Source organism: Aotus nancymaae, unplaced genomic scaffold (assembly GCF_030222135.1).
Source record: "Aotus nancymaae isolate 86718 unplaced genomic scaffold, 86718_ANA_hifiasm-v0.15.2.pri h1tg000033l, whole genome shotgun sequence".
Classification (NCBI taxonomy): domain Eukaryota; kingdom Metazoa; phylum Chordata; class Mammalia; order Primates; family Aotidae; genus Aotus; species Aotus nancymaae.
This window is the reverse complement of record NW_026988447.1, coordinates 51964594-51984586: the sequence shown is the minus strand read 5'-3', so window position 1 is coordinate 51984586 and position 19993 is coordinate 51964594. Positions and strand designations below refer to the sequence as shown.

The 19993-nt window shown below is 35.4% G+C and overlaps 1 protein-coding gene across 23 annotated transcripts in view; it reads right to left on the bottom strand.

Annotated features, from left to right (window-relative positions):
* Nucleotides 1-19993, bottom strand: part of CAMK2D (calcium/calmodulin dependent protein kinase II delta) — a 317145-nt gene that overhangs the window by 75662 nt on the left and 221490 nt on the right. For 14 of the 23 annotated variants that reach the window (XM_012473885.3, XM_012473894.3, XM_012473893.3 and 11 more), the window contains exons 7-8: nucleotides 7849-7951; nucleotides 1162-1245 (exon numbers count right to left, since the gene is read on the bottom strand). In XM_012473885.3, coding sequence (XP_012329308.1) covers nucleotides 1162-1245; nucleotides 7849-7951 — 187 coding nt within the window. Of the gene's footprint in view, nucleotides 1-1161; nucleotides 1246-7848; nucleotides 7952-19893; nucleotides 19967-19993 lie in introns of all 23 variants that reach the window. The other 9 variants (XM_012473886.3, XM_021674775.2, XM_012473910.3 and 6 more) reach the window with 1 other exon arrangement.

The window sequence follows — 19993 nt, the reverse complement described above, 5'->3', positions numbered from 1 at the left end:
AAACATAGGAATTTAAACACCTCTCCACGTGATCTTATTGCAGACTGAGGTTTGAGAACTTCTACTCTAAGTTGATCACTAGAGAATATCATCTTCCATTTTAAAAGATATTACAGGTTGAGTATCCCTCATCCAAAATGCTAAGGACCAGAAATGTTTCAGATTTTGTAGTATTTATACATACATAAATCGAGGATGAGACCCAGGTCTAAACATGAAATTCATTTATGTTTTATACACATCTAGACACATAACCTGAAGGTAATTCTATAAAATATTTTAAATAATTTTGTGCGTGAGACATAGTTTTGACCATGTCTGACTGTGACCCATCACATGAGGTCAGGGGCAGCCTTTTCCACATGTGGCAATCACGTTGGCACTCAAAAAGTTTTGGATTTTGGAAGCATTTTAAATTTCAGATTTTTTGATTAGGGATTGTCAAATTATATTTTAAATTATAAAAATTGTGGTTGTTACAGATAATATTTGTGCCCTTTGCAAAATGCATGTGTTAAAATCCTAACTCCTAATATGATGGAAGGAAGGAAAGTGAGGCCTTTGGTAGGATGGAGACCTCATGAGTGGGATTAATGCTCTTATAAAAGAGATTGTGGGAGCCCTCTCTCCCTTTCTGCCATGTGAAGGCACAAAGAGAAGATAGCTCTACAAAACTAAAAACAGGATCTAACCAGACACTGAATCTGCTGGTACCTTGATTTTGAATTTCCCAGCCTTCACAACTGTGAGAAATAAATGTTTGTGGTTGGGTATGCTGGCTCACACCTGTAATCCCAGCACTTCGAGAGGCCGAGGCAGGTGAATCACTTGAGGCAGGAGTTCAAGACCAGCCTGGCCATCATGGTAAAACCCTGTCTCTACTAAAAACATAAAAATTAGCCAGGCATGGTGGTGCGCACCTGTAATCCCAGCTACTTGAGGCAAGAGAGTCATTTAAACCCAGGAGGGAGAGGTTGCAGTGAGCCAAGATTGTGCCACTGTACTCCAGCCTGGGAGAAAGAGCAAGACTCCATCTCTAAATAAATAAATAACATATTTTTGTAATTTAACCCACTTGGCCTATGAAACACTGTTATAACAGACCAAATGGACTAAGACACTAGCATATCACAAAATTTGCTTCAAAATACAATTGCTTACCACATGCCCACATATCCACTGGTTTTCCATAAGGATCTTTACGTAAAACTTCTGGAGAAAGATATCCAGGTGTGCCAGCAAAACCTAGGGAAAAGAGATATTAATGAGTCACAGTTGATTTGACAAAACAATATGAAATGGAAAACTAAGAAAGAAAATTTTGGAGGGCTTCTTTATCTGATATGTTTTTCAAGATACAGCAAGGTTCTCAGAGCACTAAATAGTGTAGACTTTCTCTTTATAGAAATATCAACATTAGTTTGTCCTGTCCTGTAGCTCATTTGAAAAAAATACATCTTTTTTCCAGATATGAAGGCCAATCTACTGTGCTGCAAAGTCACTGTGCATACTTAAGGCCACTTTTGATTAGCAATTCTTATTGTCCTTTATGTATATGAGAGTTAAAATTACACCTGAAAAGAAATATGGAGAACTCACCAGGAGAAGAGGTAAGTCCAAAATGTATCAAAGAGTTCACTCTGTACTAATAAATAATCAGTATGTACTTGTAAATGGCAACTAAAGAGAAGATGCAGAAATATTCAGATGAATCACTATTGAACAAGTATCAACTAGACATTTAACTTAAGAAGGAGATGTCGTGAGAAAAACTAGATGGCGAAAGAAAACTTCATGTTATATATATTGATATAGAATTCAATAAATTACACTTAAAAACAATTTATAGCTAGAATCTAGAGTAAAATATTTATTTCTGAAAATAACACTTTTTAAAATAAAAATATTTACTTGAAACATACTGAAATAACTATCCTCATTTGGAAGTTTTCTTTAAAAGCACAAATACACTTAAAAAAAATCTTTTTAAAAGGATATATAACGGAATTTCTCCAACCACAGATCACTGATGAAACACACTGTATACTTATTGAAATGTGAAGTGCCCAAGAAAGGAGCTTTCTTTCCCTCATTTCTGTGACAAATTTATACTTATTAAGTACAAATAACATGCAAAGATGTATTAAAAAGACAATATATACAACAGAGTTACTTCTCTGAACATTATTAGAAAATGAGGAATAAAATATTGCAATCTTTTTTTTTCTATTACTATTCTTCTTTTTCTGTTTGTTTTGGGGGAAGATTGGATAGACAATGAGAAGGAACTCCAAGAAAAGACCTGAATGTGGAATTTAATCTTCAAATGCACCCTGGGTAATCCACCTGTACCTCAAACTTGACTTGAAAAGAAATAGTTGTTGGCAGTTGTGAGGTAAAGAGAATTACTGAGCAGTAACAGTGGTTCACTGCCTAAAGCTTGAAGATTTCCTCAAAGAGTGATAAGCAGTCTGTCAATTCCAAGGCAGAGATGGGTACAACTGTTAAAGAGTTTGTCAGTGCTTCTGTCCTCTCCACTCTCACTGTCCTTCTCTAACTCCTCTAGAATTGACAGGCACTGAAACTCCAATCAGAAGCCGATTGCTAAAGTCCAGATTAAATCCAACATCCTCGGTGTGCACTTTGAGATCCTCTATCACTGGTTTCCCTTCATTCATCCAACATGAATTCATTCTCCTTCTGAGCCCTTGACCTGACTAATCCTTTTAAGGTCTTTTAAAAATGGACTTCTCATTGTCATCCTTGATACCACTTTTTCTGTTCCTTGAATCCTCAATATTTTTTCTCTACCTGTTTTCTAACAGAGAGTGGCTCTAAGTTATTTCCATCTTAGAACTCTCTTTAGCTACCTACAGTTCTCAGTGATCCCTTCTCACCCTGAATTTCAAACATTCTTTTCTATACAATCTGTACTCTGCTGTCTAAATCAATAAACCTTTAATAATGTACGATTTCAATAACTTAGAATATATGGCCAGAAATAGGAAATGTTAACAATATTTCTCCTAAGCTTTATAAGATAAGGAAGTGAGTAAGAAATGAAAAGATCATTTAAAATGTAAATTATTACAAACCTCTTCCGGAGACTAAAATTCTAAGAGAACACCATCATGCTCATTCTTACTTAGTTACAACCAGTGGGGTCCTTATTCCAAGAATAGTGAAGCATGTATCTAAATGCATGGACATTAGGAAACAATGTACAGTACAATGTGACCTCATAAATATAGACATGGGGACGTAAAACAGATAAGACCTTCTTGTGGGAAATTAAACTTGCAGAATCTAGGATTATCATAATACATTCCATCAAAAGAAAAAGCAATGAGAGCTTGCCTTTTTTTAGGAATAGCATATGTTTCTTACTTTGAAAAATCAATAGGAATATAAAAATAGGTAACACAAAGAGAAAAGAGAATTACTGATTGTTAGAAATGTATCCATTGTCACTTAATGGCATAAAAAGAACCCTAATATCTTAAAAAAGAGACATAACAGCAACCAAGCAAAGTTAATTCTTCCATGAACCAAGATGTTGGTAGTTATCCTTTTTTTTCCTAGCAGCAACAAAAATGCTAGAAAGGTATTGCAAATAACATGTCCAGTTCCATAAGAGAAACAGAATATATCTGAATATTTCTTTTTGGTAAACTTTCTAGCCATCTTATCAAGTGTATTGACAGGGTGTTTACTTCTACCATTTTTGGCCAGTATTCCCACAGACCAGACTAGAAAGTGAAAAGTAAATATGGGAAAGAACAAACATGTTTGGACTTGAAAAATAATTTTTTGGCTGGGCATGGTGGCTCGTGCCCGTAATTCCAGTACTTTGGGAGGCTGAGGTGGGCGGATCACCTGAGGTCAGGAGTTGGAGACAAGCCTGGCCAACATGGTGAAACCCCATATCTACTAAAAATAAGAAAAATATTAGCTGGGCATGGTGGTGGGCACCTGTAATCCCAGCTTCTCGGGAGGCTGAGGCAGGAGAATTGCTTGAACCCAGGAGATGGAGGTTACAATGAGCCAATATGGTGCCACTGCACTTCTGCCTGGGTGATAAGAGTGAGACTCAATCTCAAAAAAAAAAGAGAATTTTTTAAAAAAGAAAACACAATAAACATCTTCCATAATGCTTTGTATTATCTATCATGTTGTTTTGTATATATATTATATTTTTCTCTTATTTGTAATAGACCTTGCATATTTATTAAAATAAAATGATGTAAATGCCTGAAGCTCTGGTATTTCACATAATGAAGAAAGAGTCCTGCTCTTTATAAAAATTAAAATAACAAATCTCTTTCTCCCTAAACACTGATATTACATTTTAAAAGATAAAATTAGTCAGTCAAAATATATGGGACTATAATGGCAGATAATAATGAATAAACATCAAAACAGGTCATTCATTAATAAAACATGCCTTTACTTCTAATACTTAAATATATCTGGCAGTTCATCTGAAAGAAATGTAGAACACCACATGCCTCCTTTTCCCTCAGGTTACCAGGAAGATTTCTTGAACTTGAGAAAAGAAACAGACAAAAGAAGTATACTCTGAAGTTTAGATACTCTGTTTTTCTATACTTCTAAAATACTGAATTTCCTTAGAACTTAGGATGTTGCTTCTTTTAAAAGTTATTACTCTAATAGGTCCCTTAACAATAACTTAATTGTTGATAGCACCATACTTATGAAGTGGAAATTTCATTGCTGAGCTGTCATTGCTTCTTTGGGATGAGCTTGTTTTTAGATATCAGTAACAATTTGAAAATCTCTGCACTTTTATTCGAATGCTATTGCTTTTACTGACCTGATATTCAGTCTTCTACTCACTGATTCACTAAACAACTTTGACTGAATATTCAAAGAACTATGTCATTGCTTCATACCAAGACAGTTTTGAAAACTTATTGAACATCTTTTACAACTCACTCAGGTTCCTATAGACTATGTCACTCAATCTTATAACAGTCCTGTGAAGAAGTGCTTATTATTTACAAAGAGGATAGTGATCTCACAGAGTTAAAGTGACTTGCTCAAAATCATAAAGCTGTTAAGAATCAGAGCCAAGATATAAATTCATATATTCTCGTTCAAATAGTAGAATTTTCCCAGTACATCTAGCCCTGTTCTCAAACCGTATGTGACCTAGCAGAGGAGGTAAAACATGAAGCTCAAAAACAGAAGAGATTTAAGGAGCTTGACTCCAACATTCTTGTAATCACCAAACATAGCTGCCGAAGTTAATTTGAGCCTCAGACCTCAATACAAAGACTTCTGTCTTACTCTTGACATCCAGTCATCACCTTATACTAATTTTTGGCAATTATATCCTTGGGCCTAAGTCCCCATTTTTGTATCTTGCCTCATATCCCAAGTCTTTCATGAAGTGGGGGTCCTGCTTTGCTCTACACAGGACTTGAGTCCTGTCTTTGAACCCAGTGTCTGGGACTTTCATGTTTTCTAAATGGATTCTCCTAGAGTTCATATTTCCTGTCTGCTCTGTGTGTTATTTGGAACTTGCTTGCTCCTACATCCTCCCTAGTCAAAGCTATCATCATGCATAATTTGAATGATTGCCTTAGCCTAACTGGGTCCTTGCTTTCAGATTAACTATCCTTAAGTCATCTTCTTTATTTTTTTTTTTATTTTGAGACAGAGTCTCATTCTGTCACCCAGGCTGGAGTGCAGTGGCATGATCTTGGCTCACTACACCTCACCTCTGCCTCCCAGAGTCAAGTAATTCTCTTGCCTCAGCCTCCCAAGTAGCTGGAATTACAGGTACCCACCACTATGCCCAGCTAATTTTTTGTATTTTTAGTAGAGATGGGGTTTCAACATGTTGGCCAGACTGGTCTCAAACCCCTGACCTGGTGATTTGCCCTGCTTGGCCTCCCAAAGTGTTGGGATTACAGGTGTGAGCCACTGCTCCTGGCCCATCTTCTATACTTCTACTGAAATCATTAAATAACATACACCCAGTTATGTCCCTCTCTTCTAAAAATGTTTCACCGGATCCCAAAACCTCTAAGGTGAAATCCAAACCCTTCAAAAAACCATAAAATCCTTTCCTGCCTCATTAAGTACTACTCACCCCAGTATACTTTAGCTATATCAAACTTCTTGTTTTATTGAAATAGAAAAAATAGTTTCATGCCTCTGAGCCTTTCCATGTGCAGATCTCTCTGTCTGGAATATCTTAATCTCCTTGCATGATGGTGAACAAAGTCCCATTTATCCCCTAGGCAACCATAGTTGCAAAGGCAATTAATTATTGAACCTCTCTCCAGAGGCAGGTTTTTGTACTTCCTGTCTTGTGTTCCCACAGCACCTCATACATTCCTACGTTAAGATACTCCCATCCTGAATGGTAAATAGTTATTGATACAAAAGCCTCAGATCCTTGAGGGTCAGGACTTCCTATTTAATATATGTATCTCCAGTATTTGCTTTGCCCATCTCTGTGATAGCCTCACTACTTCTGGTTCAACCCCTAACTCCTGTTACAATATATTCTTTCCATGTTAACTATACTCTTTTCTAGGATACAGAAATCATCCGAATTTCTAATTTACAGACCTAATCTTCTTTCAGTTTGCAGTTAATGGGAACAAGCTTAGTAAAATGTTAAAATATTACAAACCAAATGACAAGTTTGGAAGTATTAAGTTCTTTTGGGATTTGAGGGTAAAAAAACAATGTAAAAGGTAATATTAAACATGGAAGGGACTTCAAACAAGAATAACTGTCAGGTACTACTGAAACAGGACAGGCAGCAGAAACTGGGGTCCCACATTAGGCTGTCAGGAAGGCTTGGCACACCATCCACTCCCAGTAACAGCTGGGGCAGCTAAGAGAGATGTGGTGAATCCTGGAAGCCATATATACATTTTGGGAGATGTGTAAGTTGGGGATACACAGAAGCATTTGCATATAAAACAAAAGAAATCGCATGTTTTTAGTCCTCTTTCTACTTGTTGTTGTTGCTCAGAGGAAAAGAAATCAGAAGTGAAGGACATTTTAAAAATTAACCTCAACACATTGAAAGTCAGAAGAGAAGTAAGATAGGCTTGGGGAAAAGCTATATTTTAGAACTCTACCTGAGAAGTGGGTTGGATATTGGGAAATGGCAGAGAGAGGTATAGGAAAATTAATAGGTAAAATAATTTACTCAGGCTGAATATTAAAACAAAACATAAGTTTGGTTAGAAATACTATAAATTAATTTAGAGTTAATTTCTTCCTTAATTGTAAAGAAGCAGAAATTTCATCATATAAAAATTTCCGAATTATCAGAATTTTTGAGAGGAAACTGGCATGTTGAAGAAATATAAAATAACTAAGTTGAAATACACATATACATATATGCTTCATAATTTTGAAATAATCTTTAATTCATAAATCATAAATTATCATATGTGAAATATCCTGTGTTTCTTGAGCATCTAGTATTTACATAGCAGTTTTTGGCCTCATATGAGGTTGTATGTAAACAATCAACTTTCTTTCAAATAAAAAAAGTACTCTCTGAATGTCGTAATCCTCTAATTAATTCTTACTACATAATCCACTTTCTCACTCATCCTTTGAGAAAAAAAGTATATGTCTTGTCGTTCTCCCGTTATTTTCCCTTAAATTATTTCTAGATTATATACTCTTTCATGTCAATAAAATTAAGTGTTTATAAAAGTACAATATCTTAAAATTAGTCAAATCATTGTTAGGATGAACATTTCCATTTTATTTTGGCCTGGAAGTGGGATTAGGAGCCAGAAGTTGGAAGCCAGAAGACTACAGGCAGCATGAAGGAGAGGCCCTACTCACCAAACCACGCCTGCTGGTCGCCTTGAACTTCTATGGCTAAGCCAAAGTCTGCCAATTTCACAGCTGCTCCCTTGGATTTGCTAGCTAAAAGCAAATTCTCAGGCTTTATTTAGAAAGAAAAAAAAAAGAGACTGAAGTGAGAACCTATTTTAAGAGACTATTCAAAACTAACAACATTTTACAGGATTAGGGGGAAAAAAAAATCATGCACTGTCATCTCTCCCGGAGACTGCCATTCCTAAATCCCAGGGAAAATGCAGTTAGAAAATGATTAAATATTATCATGTGTGCAGGCTTCAGACAGATGCATAACTGTCCTAGAGAGATACTGGGTAGAAGAGAGAATACACTTGGGGAGGGATCAAATGAATGAGAGCACCTGTCTTGACCTGCTCACATGTTTCCAAGGACCGCTCAGGATTCAGACTTGGCCATGGACATTGACTTAGAAGCCTGACAGAACACAGACATTTTCAGCAGAAGGAAACTTGGCAAAATAATAACAAGAGTTGGACCAATCTACAGACATTTGGCAAATGAAACTGTGCAAATTAAATCCTAGTTAACTTCAAGAGTTTGGACCCAAATGTAGTGATTTTGATTCCTCAATGTTTCCAAACAATTTTGGTACAAATTTTGGATACTCACTCTGAATTATGTATTAAAATTGCTGTCTTTAAGAATCTGTTTATTCTTAAAGACAGAAAGAGTATACTACTATTTGCCAAATGTTATAGTCAGCTTTTTTTTCTTTATAAGCCAGCTTTTTAAACATAATTTACATTTCTTGAACGTATGAAATAGATGCAGAGCATTACTTATATATTTATTCTTCCATCTCAGAATACTATGAGAAAGATATATTTTTATTTTCTTGGGTATTTATCATTATGCAAGGGCTGATAACTCAGTCTTGGTATAAGGCTGTGTCTATACCACTGTTTCCCAACCAACGCATCAAGACACATTAGTACTTTGAGATAAGCACCAGGGCCCAGTCTTCAATTTCCATGAATCTCCTTTGTGGATTTTAAGAAATGAAGATGGTCAGGAAAAGGAGGCTGATTAATATATACAGTTAAGGATATACAACCCCAAACTCGATAAATATATTGGGTTAGAATGTATATGGGAGAGTGGTTCAAAGTCTTCCTATTTGGGGACAAAACCCAGCGAATTTAGAGGTGTGTCTCAGACTGAAAGAAGTTGGGAAACAATGGACTCTACAAGTGCCAAAACGATTGTCTGAAAATCTAAAATTCAGTCAATCAAATTCATTTTGTTTATATGTTAATAAACAAGTAATGTCATGCTTTAAAAATCAAATTGGCTCTATTTTTCTTACTAAATTAGTCAATTCTGTTGGTTGTTTTGACCTTGTGTAAACACAGCCTAAACCAATATCTAATTTATTAATTAAGCCAGCCATGCAAATTAGCAAAGACCCATAACCGGAACTTGGAAGAAATTAGGTTAAATCTAAAAGAAATTAAGAGTGTTGGTGAGTACGTTTTAATCAAGTACCAGAATTCTTCAGGCTACAGTTGCTCACTGCCATCAGATTCATTACTATTATGATGATTGGTAAATGTGAGAAAACTCTTCTAATTTTGTGGGCTGATAGGATTTTTAACCACCTTAACACTAAATACATAATTTAATTTGGAGTATGGGATGAAGATATCTCAAGAATATAAAAGACTTTCATACTGAAATTACTTTTAGTGAAACCAAACATTGGAAATTATTTGGAACTCTGTTTATCAATATGCTACAGTATCTACTTATGTTAAATTATTTTCATTTGACATTTTATTTTTGTAACTAAAATTTATGATCTACCACATTCATGTATTTTCTAATTTGATCAAGAAGTTAAGTTTCAGCTATTATTGTGGAATAATTAACTTGGAAAAAACCACATCAAACTGTAAGCAATAGTTGATTCTAATTCTTTCTTCACTTTCAAAAGCACTGGCATGTCAGAGATTTCTGTTAATACACATCTGTCCTAATTTGTCAACCACAGACTCACTCAAAAAAAGAGTTTCGATCACTTTAGAAATAACATTTTAGGTATTTGAAGTCAAGTGCTAAGTTTGTTGAGCAACGGTCAACGTCACTGGTAAATAAACTTTTAAAAAATTGAGTATGTTTTTACTCTTATCACTAAATGAAAAAGTTGCTGGGCAGGTCTGTGTGCATTATGCCTCAGGCACCAAGTGTGCTGATTCAGAAGAAATGGAAGACCTTGGAGTTTTATCATGCATGACCTCTGAATGACTGGGGCAAATATTCATAACTAAAGAAGACCTCGCTGTAGGAACTTTGTGAGCGATCCAGAAAATAGTAAATCCATCTGGACCAGAGTTGCACCTTATACTCATGAAGACTGTTCAGCTGCAGTTATGTACAGGAAAAGGCAGGGCTATTTGAAGGTGACTGTAGATTTAACAATTAAGAGACTAACATGATTTCATGTTTATGTATATTTTTAGGCAAACCTAAAATACAGAATTATATAATGAAAATTAAAAAATTAGGATGATTACTAAAATTTAGGATCTAAAATGAAATTATATAGTGAAAACTAAAAAGTTTAGGATGATGAGCTTATGGGATTATTTACTTTTTAATATTTCATCACAAGATTGCTTTAAAGGGCAGCTCTAATGAAACAAAAAGAATAATCACACAAGTTTGATTTCTATATAACTCTGGTATATATTAGTTTAAATAATCCTCCTACTATGTTCTTTGAGAGTGTGGGAGGCTTAATCACTAAGACTTTCTAAGGCAACATTTTAATCAGGACAAGCACATTTATTCTAATTTTCTTGAATTACTACTACTCATATAGCTTCCAAGTTAAAAATATATTGTACTACAAATTTTGTTGGCAAGGTTAGTTTAAATTCTGAATGCCTACAGAAAGGAAGATGATTTGCAGATATAGTCCACCCAAGGTGAAAGGGTAGAATTTATCATCTAATTAATGATTACCTCCTTAGAAAAGACCACTACTATACAATTATTTGCTATTACTCCACTATTTTGATTTTCTGACACGAATCAGACAGGTAAGATCAGAAACCCAGGTTTTCCAATGTAGTTAGCTGACTATGGAGCACAGCACCGTGAGGGAAACAGGGAGGGTGATGATCTAGAAAGAATGTGAAGATCTGGGTTCATGTCCTGGCTCTAGCTGTTATTACCTATGTGGACTTGGGCAACTCACAGATGCCTGGAGTTAATTGATTAGTTCCTTAATCTCTCAAATGAACATTATAAGGGTACCAAATTATATCTCATAACAGTTTCTATGGAATGATAAAATCACACTGGGTTTTATCACAGGAGCTCTGTCCTCTGTGGTGACAACATACACATTAGTGATTAGCAGCTGGCCATTTCACTGTGGAGAACATTTAATATTTATAACTTGAGGAATGTTTTTATTAATGATGCCAACTTAATGGAATCTATTATGTTAGTCCTTAGATATTGAGAGGATCTCTAGATTCTTACAATGCAACCCCTTTCTAGGTTGGTTTTTAAATAGAGTGTACAGACATTCTTACACATAGGTTCCTTCCCCACCCCCATTGCTTCCTAATGATGCAGGATTTTCCATGACATCTGGTCTCAGTGTCAACAACCATTTATAGCATATCAGCTGTAATGAGCAGCAACTGTTTGCAAGTTTTGTTCTGTACTTTCATATGAATACAAAGGCAACTTCTTTCAACATGTTTCAAGGTTTTCTTGAAACTATTCAAATGCCTGAAAGTACACAGGCAGATTGTTGGAATCACTTTCAGAACTGGAAGAGACTTGGGAGATAAAGTAACTCAAACCTTTCTGTTTCTACATAAGGTAGGGAGGCCCAAAAAGATGAAGCTGAGACTTGAAGTTAGATTTTCTAATTCCTTCCTTTTAAAGGTGTGATACTAAAGAAATGCCTCCAACTGTATAAAGACAGTTATTTTTAAAAGGTAGTCCATTCAGTAGATGTTTTTAGAAGAATTTGAAGCACTCAAAAATATTTATTACCCATATCCGAAACTTATGAAAAAAACATAGTATTAACCCTGCTTCACCAATTATCATGATCTTTATTAAGACACTGATTTGGCAAAGGCAATCACCTTTAGCAGTAACCACATTAGGTTTTTATTTGTGCATATATGTGATAACCATCTAAAAGACTCAACCATTAGGAATATATATGTAAAATCATGTGTGTTTTGCTTCTTTTTAAATTTTTGAATATTATGAAAAGAGCAAATTACTAATTTTATTATTCTGTATTATTTAATTCTTACATTCCTTTGGGTATTAATTTTTAAGGAGTAAAAATTGTCTTTTAAAATTCCTTTCCTTGATTGGAGAATCTCACTCTTTTAACAGAAAACCATTCTCTGCTTTGGTGTGTTTTCTGTCACTTATCCTTTGCCAAAGTAGGCGCAAATGAAGCTCCCCAAAATAAACTGTATTTTCTTTAGTTTTGCATGAATTGAAAAGCTTGAATGTCAGGCTCACTTGTCTCATTTATATACATGGTAACAGTTATTTTAGCTTTTATTTTTGTAAGAAATTAATGCCTGAATTCATGTACTTAGCACAAGGAGTTTCCAGCAGATGTATATGCTATAAGTTTGCAATTAGAAAGTACTCTTTCTATTCATAAGATTCATTCTATATTCCATTCCTGTTTATTCATTTATTTCTACATTGTCAGCACACACTGTTGGGTAGACTCAAAGAACCACAGTGTAACTCCAGTGGGATAGTGCAATTACCTACAGCTTCTCCACTGCCTGACAAACACTAGGCACTCAATAAAGAAACATTGGAATGACTACATAAATTATTAAATTTATCAAATACATACTTAGTCTCAAAAATATCAACACACACACACACAGATGATGCACTCCTTAAACTTTTATCTAAACATGGCTCTGAGAAAAGTATCATACTTGTGATTTTATAATTATTCAAAATATAAATTTCACAGGTTGACATATCTACTAACTACCCACGGTTAACAAGGATTTACTAAATACTTCTCATCTTTCCCCTTCCCTGAAAATTAATTCCTTTGTACTCTGGTCATAAATTTCATTTATTTCTATGAAAATCTCCAAATTCTCTTCATTAAAACCGCCCCCCCCCATATCCATCTATCCATCCATCCAGTGACTTTTCCATTAAATAATGTTGTTCTTCTGATTAGGGGCTAATACTAAAGGCAGCATTCTCTGCTGAGGCAATTCACAGGGTGTTAATTTGTTGCTAAAAGATTCAGTTGTGTGCATAAAGTCTCCTATCCAGATTGTTGTCCATGAAGTAGTTTAGTAACCATTTCTGGTACATTTGAACTGCAGAAATGTTATTACTTTGTTTGAAATACAGTTATTTGAAAAAGCATAGCTGTATAACTATCTCCTTTTACTTATTCTGTCAACTGAGTCATAGAAATTGTATTCTTTAAGTTCTTAAATGAGGAAACATATCTGATCTGACATTCCTTCATTTCTTGTGACATTAAAAATTGTCATTTGTTACTGCAATGTCTCTTTGACCTAATATTTTCCTGAATGCAGTACTTGTCTGATGTACTTCCTCCTTTCTGGGAAGAACATCATTAATACACTGTTCACATAGGTATATATATTAAACATTTTTTTTGTAGGGATGGGGGTCTTGTTATGTTGCAATCCCCCTGCCTCGGACTCCCAAAGTGCTGGGATTACAGGCATGAGACGCTGCACCTGGCCTACATACATATTTTTAAATGATCCTTAATTCAATGGCCAGCAGGGTTTCATGCACACAGGTCTGTTCTTGTTCTGCTCAGTAACGTATGCTCACATTTAAAATGGTGCCTTATTAGCTGCTGAAGAAATATTTGATGAATATATGTTCTTCTCTTTTTGTATTTGAACTTGAAACCACCAATTCACAAATATCCAACACTGAGTTACAGCACTCGGCTCCTTATAAATAATCTGTATTTTTAAGCACCCAGTACTAATTGTCTTGATGTGGCAATTACTAATTAAATGTGGCAAATGCATTTTATTTTTTATTTATTTATTTATTTATTTTTTAAATCAGGAGAATTTTGGCTATTGATTAAGTCTTCTTACTAATTATAGATCTATTCAGATTCTTATTTCTTTGTCATTTAGTGATTACAGTGCTCATGCTTCAAAAATTCATCCATTTTATCTAAGATATCTAATTTGTCAATGTAGAATTATTAACTATAGTCTTTTTTTAAATTTTTTTTTTTTTTAAGAAAAAGAGAGAGAGAGAATAGGAAGGAGGAAAAAGGAAGAGAAAGAGAGAGAGAGAACGGGGAGGAGGGAGAAGGAAAAGAAAGAGGGAGAGAGAATGGGAGTATTGCTTTCTTACCCAGGCTAGAATGCAATTTAGTAATGGGTATTGAAAACCTCTTTTATACTGATAATTATACTTAATGATGTAGTCAGGAAGGAATAAGGGAAGAAGATAACAAACAAACAGCCAACCAATATTTAATTTAAACCTATGAAATGCTATGCGATTACTGAGGAGTCATTTACTTCCAATTATATAGTCACCTTTGGAATAGGTGTGAGGTGGTAATGTATGTTTTGTGTATTTGAAGTGGAGAGTTCTATAAATGTTTATTAAGTTTACTTGTTCCGGGTCTGAGTTCAAGTTCTGAATATCCTTGTTAATTTTCTATCTCGTTGATCTATAGAATCGTTAGCTCTTCTTGTTGCATTGATCCTTTTGCCATTATGTAATGTCATTCCTCGCCTCTTTTGATCTTTGTTGCTTTAAAGTCTACTTATCAGAGGCGAGAATTGCATCTCCTGCTTTTTGTTTATTAGTTTATTTTTACTCTCTGTTAGATTGGTAAATCTTCCTCCTTCTCTCTGAGTCTTTGTGTATTGTTGCATGTAAGATGGGCCCGGATGCAGCATACCGATGGGTTTTGGCTTTTTATCCAATTAAAATATATATAAGTTTAATACCGGCGTTTGATGCTAGCTGGCTGTTTTGCCCATTAGTTGATGTAAATTTTTTATTGTGTTAAAGTTCTTTGCTTTTTGATATATTTTTGGAAAGGCTGATATTGGTTGTTCCTTTATATGTATAGTGCTTCTTTCAGAAGCTCTTGTAAAGCAGGCCTGGTGGTGGTGAACTCTCTAAGTACTTGTTTATTCGCAAAAGATTTAATTTTTCCTTCGCTCATAAAGCTTAGTTTGGCTGGATAGGAAATTCTGGGTTGAAAGTTCTTTTCTTTAAGGATGTTAAATATTGGTCCCCACTCTTTTCTGGCTTGTAGGGTTTCTGCTGAGAGATCTGCTGTAAGTCTGATAGGTTTCCCTTTATGGGTAACCTGACCTTTCTCTCTGGCTGCCCTTAGTATTTTCTCCTTCATTTCAACCCTAATAAATCTGGCGATTATGTGCCTTGGGGTTGGTCTTCTTGAAGAATATCTTTGTGGTGTTCTCTGTATTACCTGGAGTTGAATATTACCCTGCCTTGCCAGGTTGGGAAAATTTTCCTGAATGATATCCTGAAGAGTATTTTCCAACTTGGATTCATTCTCTTCATCACATTCAGGTACACCTATCAAACGTAGATTAGGTCTTTTCACATAGTCCCATATTTCCTGGAGACTTTGCTCATTCCTTTTCATCCTTTTTTCTGCATTCTTGTCTTCTCGTTTCATTTCACTGAGCTGGTCCTCGACTTCTGATATCCTTCCTTCTGCTTGATCAATTCGACTGTTTAAACTTGTGCATGCTTCGCGAAGTTCTCGTGTTGTGTTTTTCAGCTCCATCAATTCACTTATATTCTTCTCTAAATTGTCCATTCTCGTTAACATTTCGTCAAACCTTTTTTCAAGGTTCTTAGTTTCTTTGCATTGGGAACAAGTTCTTTTAATTCACAGAAGTTTCTTATCACCCACGTTTTGAAACATGCTTCTGTTATTGGAACACACGTGTAATCTATTAAGCCTTGTTCCGTTACTGATGAGGAATTGCAATCCCCTGTAGAGGGAGAGGCATTCTGATTTTGAGTATTCTCTACCTTTTTACGCTGGTTTCTTCCCTTCATTATATATTTGTCCGTCTGTCGTCTTTATAATTACCGACTTTCTAACTGGGTCTCTGACGTCCAACTTGTTGATTCCCTGCGCCGAAATCTGAGCAATCCACTGAGCCGGCCAAAACAGCGGTGTTAAGATTGATGGTGCTTTTCTGCCTGGGAATCTCCGGACTCTGCCCCAAGAACTGGCGTGCTAAGGCACCAGCAAAACCGCCACGCCGGCCACAAGAGTCGCCCTGGCGACCCGTGGAGCTCCTTCACTGGGAATCTCCTGGTCCGTGAGCAACTAATATTCGTCTGAAAGTGTGGCGTCCTTTCGTTCTTTGCGCTTTCACTGGGAGGTACGTGCCCGAGCTGCTAATCATCAGCCATCTTGGATCTCTCTCGCATTTTATTATTCTTTGTCTCATTTTTCAAAGGCTGTGGTCAATGCTACCTTACTGATTTTCTAAATGAAAAAGTTTTACTTCATACACCAGTCTACTGCCAAATTATGGTGCTCCTCTACTCTACATTATATCTTATTTTCTTTATTCCTAATGATACAGATTTTGTTTATCTCTGGAAAACCCATAAGCAGGACTATTTTAACCTTTCGATTCACTAAACTTAGATTAGAACCATTTTCCCAAATAATGCTAAATGCTGCTAGCAAAATTATTTTCCTATTATTGTTTTGACCCATTCTTTGGTCTCTAAACCCTTTTAATTCATCCAACTAACTAAATTGAGAAGTAGTAGTGATTAAGCATGCAGACTTGGAATCAAATTTCTTTGGTACAAATCATAGCTTACTAGGTGAGTGATCTAAAGTTCTTTCACTTGTGGTTGCTAAATTTTTCTTTATGTACCATGGGGATGATCAGAGTGCCTTTCCCATAAAGTTGTTCTGAAAATTTGCATGATAACACAGTGCAGGGTACATGGTAACTGCTTGATAAATGGCATCTTTTTCCATTTTGATTATTAAGATCCTGACTTGATTTAAATGCTCCCAAAGACTACAGTCCTATCCCTGAACTGTACTATACTGTATATCACCAGCACTAGATCCCCCTAGTATTATCTAGAGCTATGTTAATTGGCCTGCCACTGGATGCACCTTAGACAAAACGCTGTGGTCCATGTATCTACCAGGTTCTGCCTGGTGCTGACAGATGGACCTTCTTGATGCTCATATCCCACCACCCTGACTCTTCTCCTATTGCTTGTTTCAGGGACATCCTGAAATTGCCTGTTGTACCTTGGCCTTGTTTATAGGTCCTCTTAACTTCCCACTGTGTAATGAGACCCAATAAGCACCAGTTATTCAACTAAATAGTGATCTTTATTCTAAAGATATACTTATCTTCTTTGTGTTATTCAAATATTAATGAACGCTTAACCTATTTTATTTAATGCTGCCTTTTATATTATAGATGTACTTTGATTGACCTTCATCATTTCTAAATTGAAGGAATATGCCGCAGGTATTGGCCAGGTATAAGGCCCTACGTTAGGTACCGCGGAGTATCGCATTACGTTAAACAGCTATTGTTCCAGAGGGCTTATATACAAATTGTACAGCACTTATATGCTCATAGTTGCTTTTGATCATTATAAAAATTACATTTACTTTGTTTCTTTTTCTCACCGATGTAGGCAAATTAAACTATGTGCATCAAACATTTCAATTGTGCGTCATCAATTAACATATTAATTAGTGTATGAACATAAAAATACATGGCACAGGAATAATAAAGGCAACGTTCTACTTAAAGCATGGTAATAAGAAATTTCAGTAGTTGGTCTTTTTAACTTTACTATATTAGTAAAGCTGCCAACACAAGCAATATATTTATCAGAGTATACATAATGTGTATAAAAGGCACAAAAGCAAGCCAGGGATTTGATACGTTAAGGGGTGCATCAATTGCCTCTAATGCACATGTTTTGAACTCTCTCGGTGTGTTTATGAAACGGCCTACTGAAGCAAGCACAGAGAACCAGACTCAACTGAAATCCAGCCAAGTCAGCAATTTGACAGAAACTAGGACAACAACTACAGAAATTATAACAAGCTCTCTCAAAAGTTCATTTCTGTTCTCTCCCAGAATCAGAATAAGAATGGAGAGCAAAAGTACTTTCTCTGCTTTAAAGAAATCTGATGAGGAAAGCTGCAAGTTATTTCTTTTGGTGGTAAGCCTCCCTAAGAATCATCTGCTGAAGTTTTATTGGTGATTTTAGCTCATATGTCACAGAATATATTTTTCTTCACAGCCCATGTTCTATTAAAGTTCCAGTCTTTGAAGGGCTCACCTGAGGCCAGATGCTTAGAGAAGTCCCATATTATGATTTCACAAAATATAACTTTAAAGTCGTGGAAGATAATTCACATTTTTTTGATACTTGACTTTTAAAGTACACTTATGGTTATATAAGGTGGAGTAGAATGTTTCAAATAGTAAATTTATGGAAGAATCTGAAAAAATTTCACAACTGATTGCGCATGTTCACATAGGTTCACTTAAAAGGAAAGTGGTGCTGCGGACTCCGAGGGGCAACAAAAAGGGCTCTGTCTGTAAATGGCCAGTAAAGAATTTTTGAGGTGACTGTAAAATACATGAATTTTTAAAGAAATACACTGTTTTTGCTTTATCCTAATGGGTACATTTGGTAAGTGTTAGCAGATATACAGTCCAATCTTGGCTTTTCAGAAGAAAATGTCCTTAACCATACCTTTGCCTTTGATATTTAAAACTCTCAGTATTAAATGAAATCAAAAGAAGACTGCAGAAAACTAAGGCAATGTTTTGCTTATAAATCACATCTTCATGTAATGGGTTTAGCAATACAGTCTTCCAGAATATTGAGAGACTGGAAATATGGATTTATAATTTTTTATAACAAGAAAACTCTGCACATGAGAAATAAGTCTAGTTCCTCTCACTAAACACACAGTTTTAGACACTCTAAATCATCCTGCCCCCTTTGTCCTAATGCCTAGAAAATGCTGAGTTTGAAAGAATCAAAACCATATAGTGCTCACGTTTGCTATTTTACTCAGCTAGTAGTTTTTCATTTAAATTTCTAGGTCTTCACTATTTTTCTGAAATTCCACAGGTAAAACTAGAGTGCTGGGAGATGCAGACAGAAAATTAATGAAAAAGTACTCTCCTTGTGAACTATTTCATTTCTAAATGATCTAAAAATTCTTTGTCCTCCAGGGTATTAGAAGCTGAGTGAAGTCTTAAAGGTATCAGTAGGCAATCAAATGAAAATTCATATACAGGGATATACATATCTATTTGCAACATCAATATTATTTGATGATTAAATTTGTTTTGCTTTTTTTTACATCTGTAGTTTTAGAAGACATTAATATCTTGGCTTTTAGGAATATAAACAAATAAAAAACTAAGAGGCCTCAGTGTCCTCAGAATTCCTAGGACTACTGTTAAGGGAAAGAGAACGTCAGAATTCAAAATAGAGTTCTTTAGCACACAATTGTTTAGACTAAAACTTCACCTAATAACTTTACTTCTACTCACTTTGTAATTTTGCTATTTATATAATATTGGGCATATATCATATGAATATAAAATGTTTGATCAAGGTCCACAGAAGTTTAGAGTGAAGAAGAGATCATCAAGCCTTACTGAAAGTCACGTTAAATGCTATATCCATTCTTACGAGGACAGAAATAAAGCATCCTATTTATTGTTAATGTTAGGAAGTTATTTCTCTCTGGATAAATCAAGATTTATATGTCTCAAGTGTGTGTTAGAGATGAAATAAGAGAGATTGTGGTGAAGGAAAGTTCCTGAGTAATGTCCTGGAATAAGTCCACACAACTTTATTGCTCATATTTTTGCCTTTACAGGCATAATTGCAGCTGAACAGTCATAAAGAACTGTGTGGTGGTTTATCTTCTCCAAAGGCATTACTCACCTTCAGGTCCCGATGGACCACGCCCATCTGATGGCAGTGTAGCACAGCCTCCAGGATCTGCTGAATGCAATGACTGCATGCAAACACCAGGGGGCGTGTG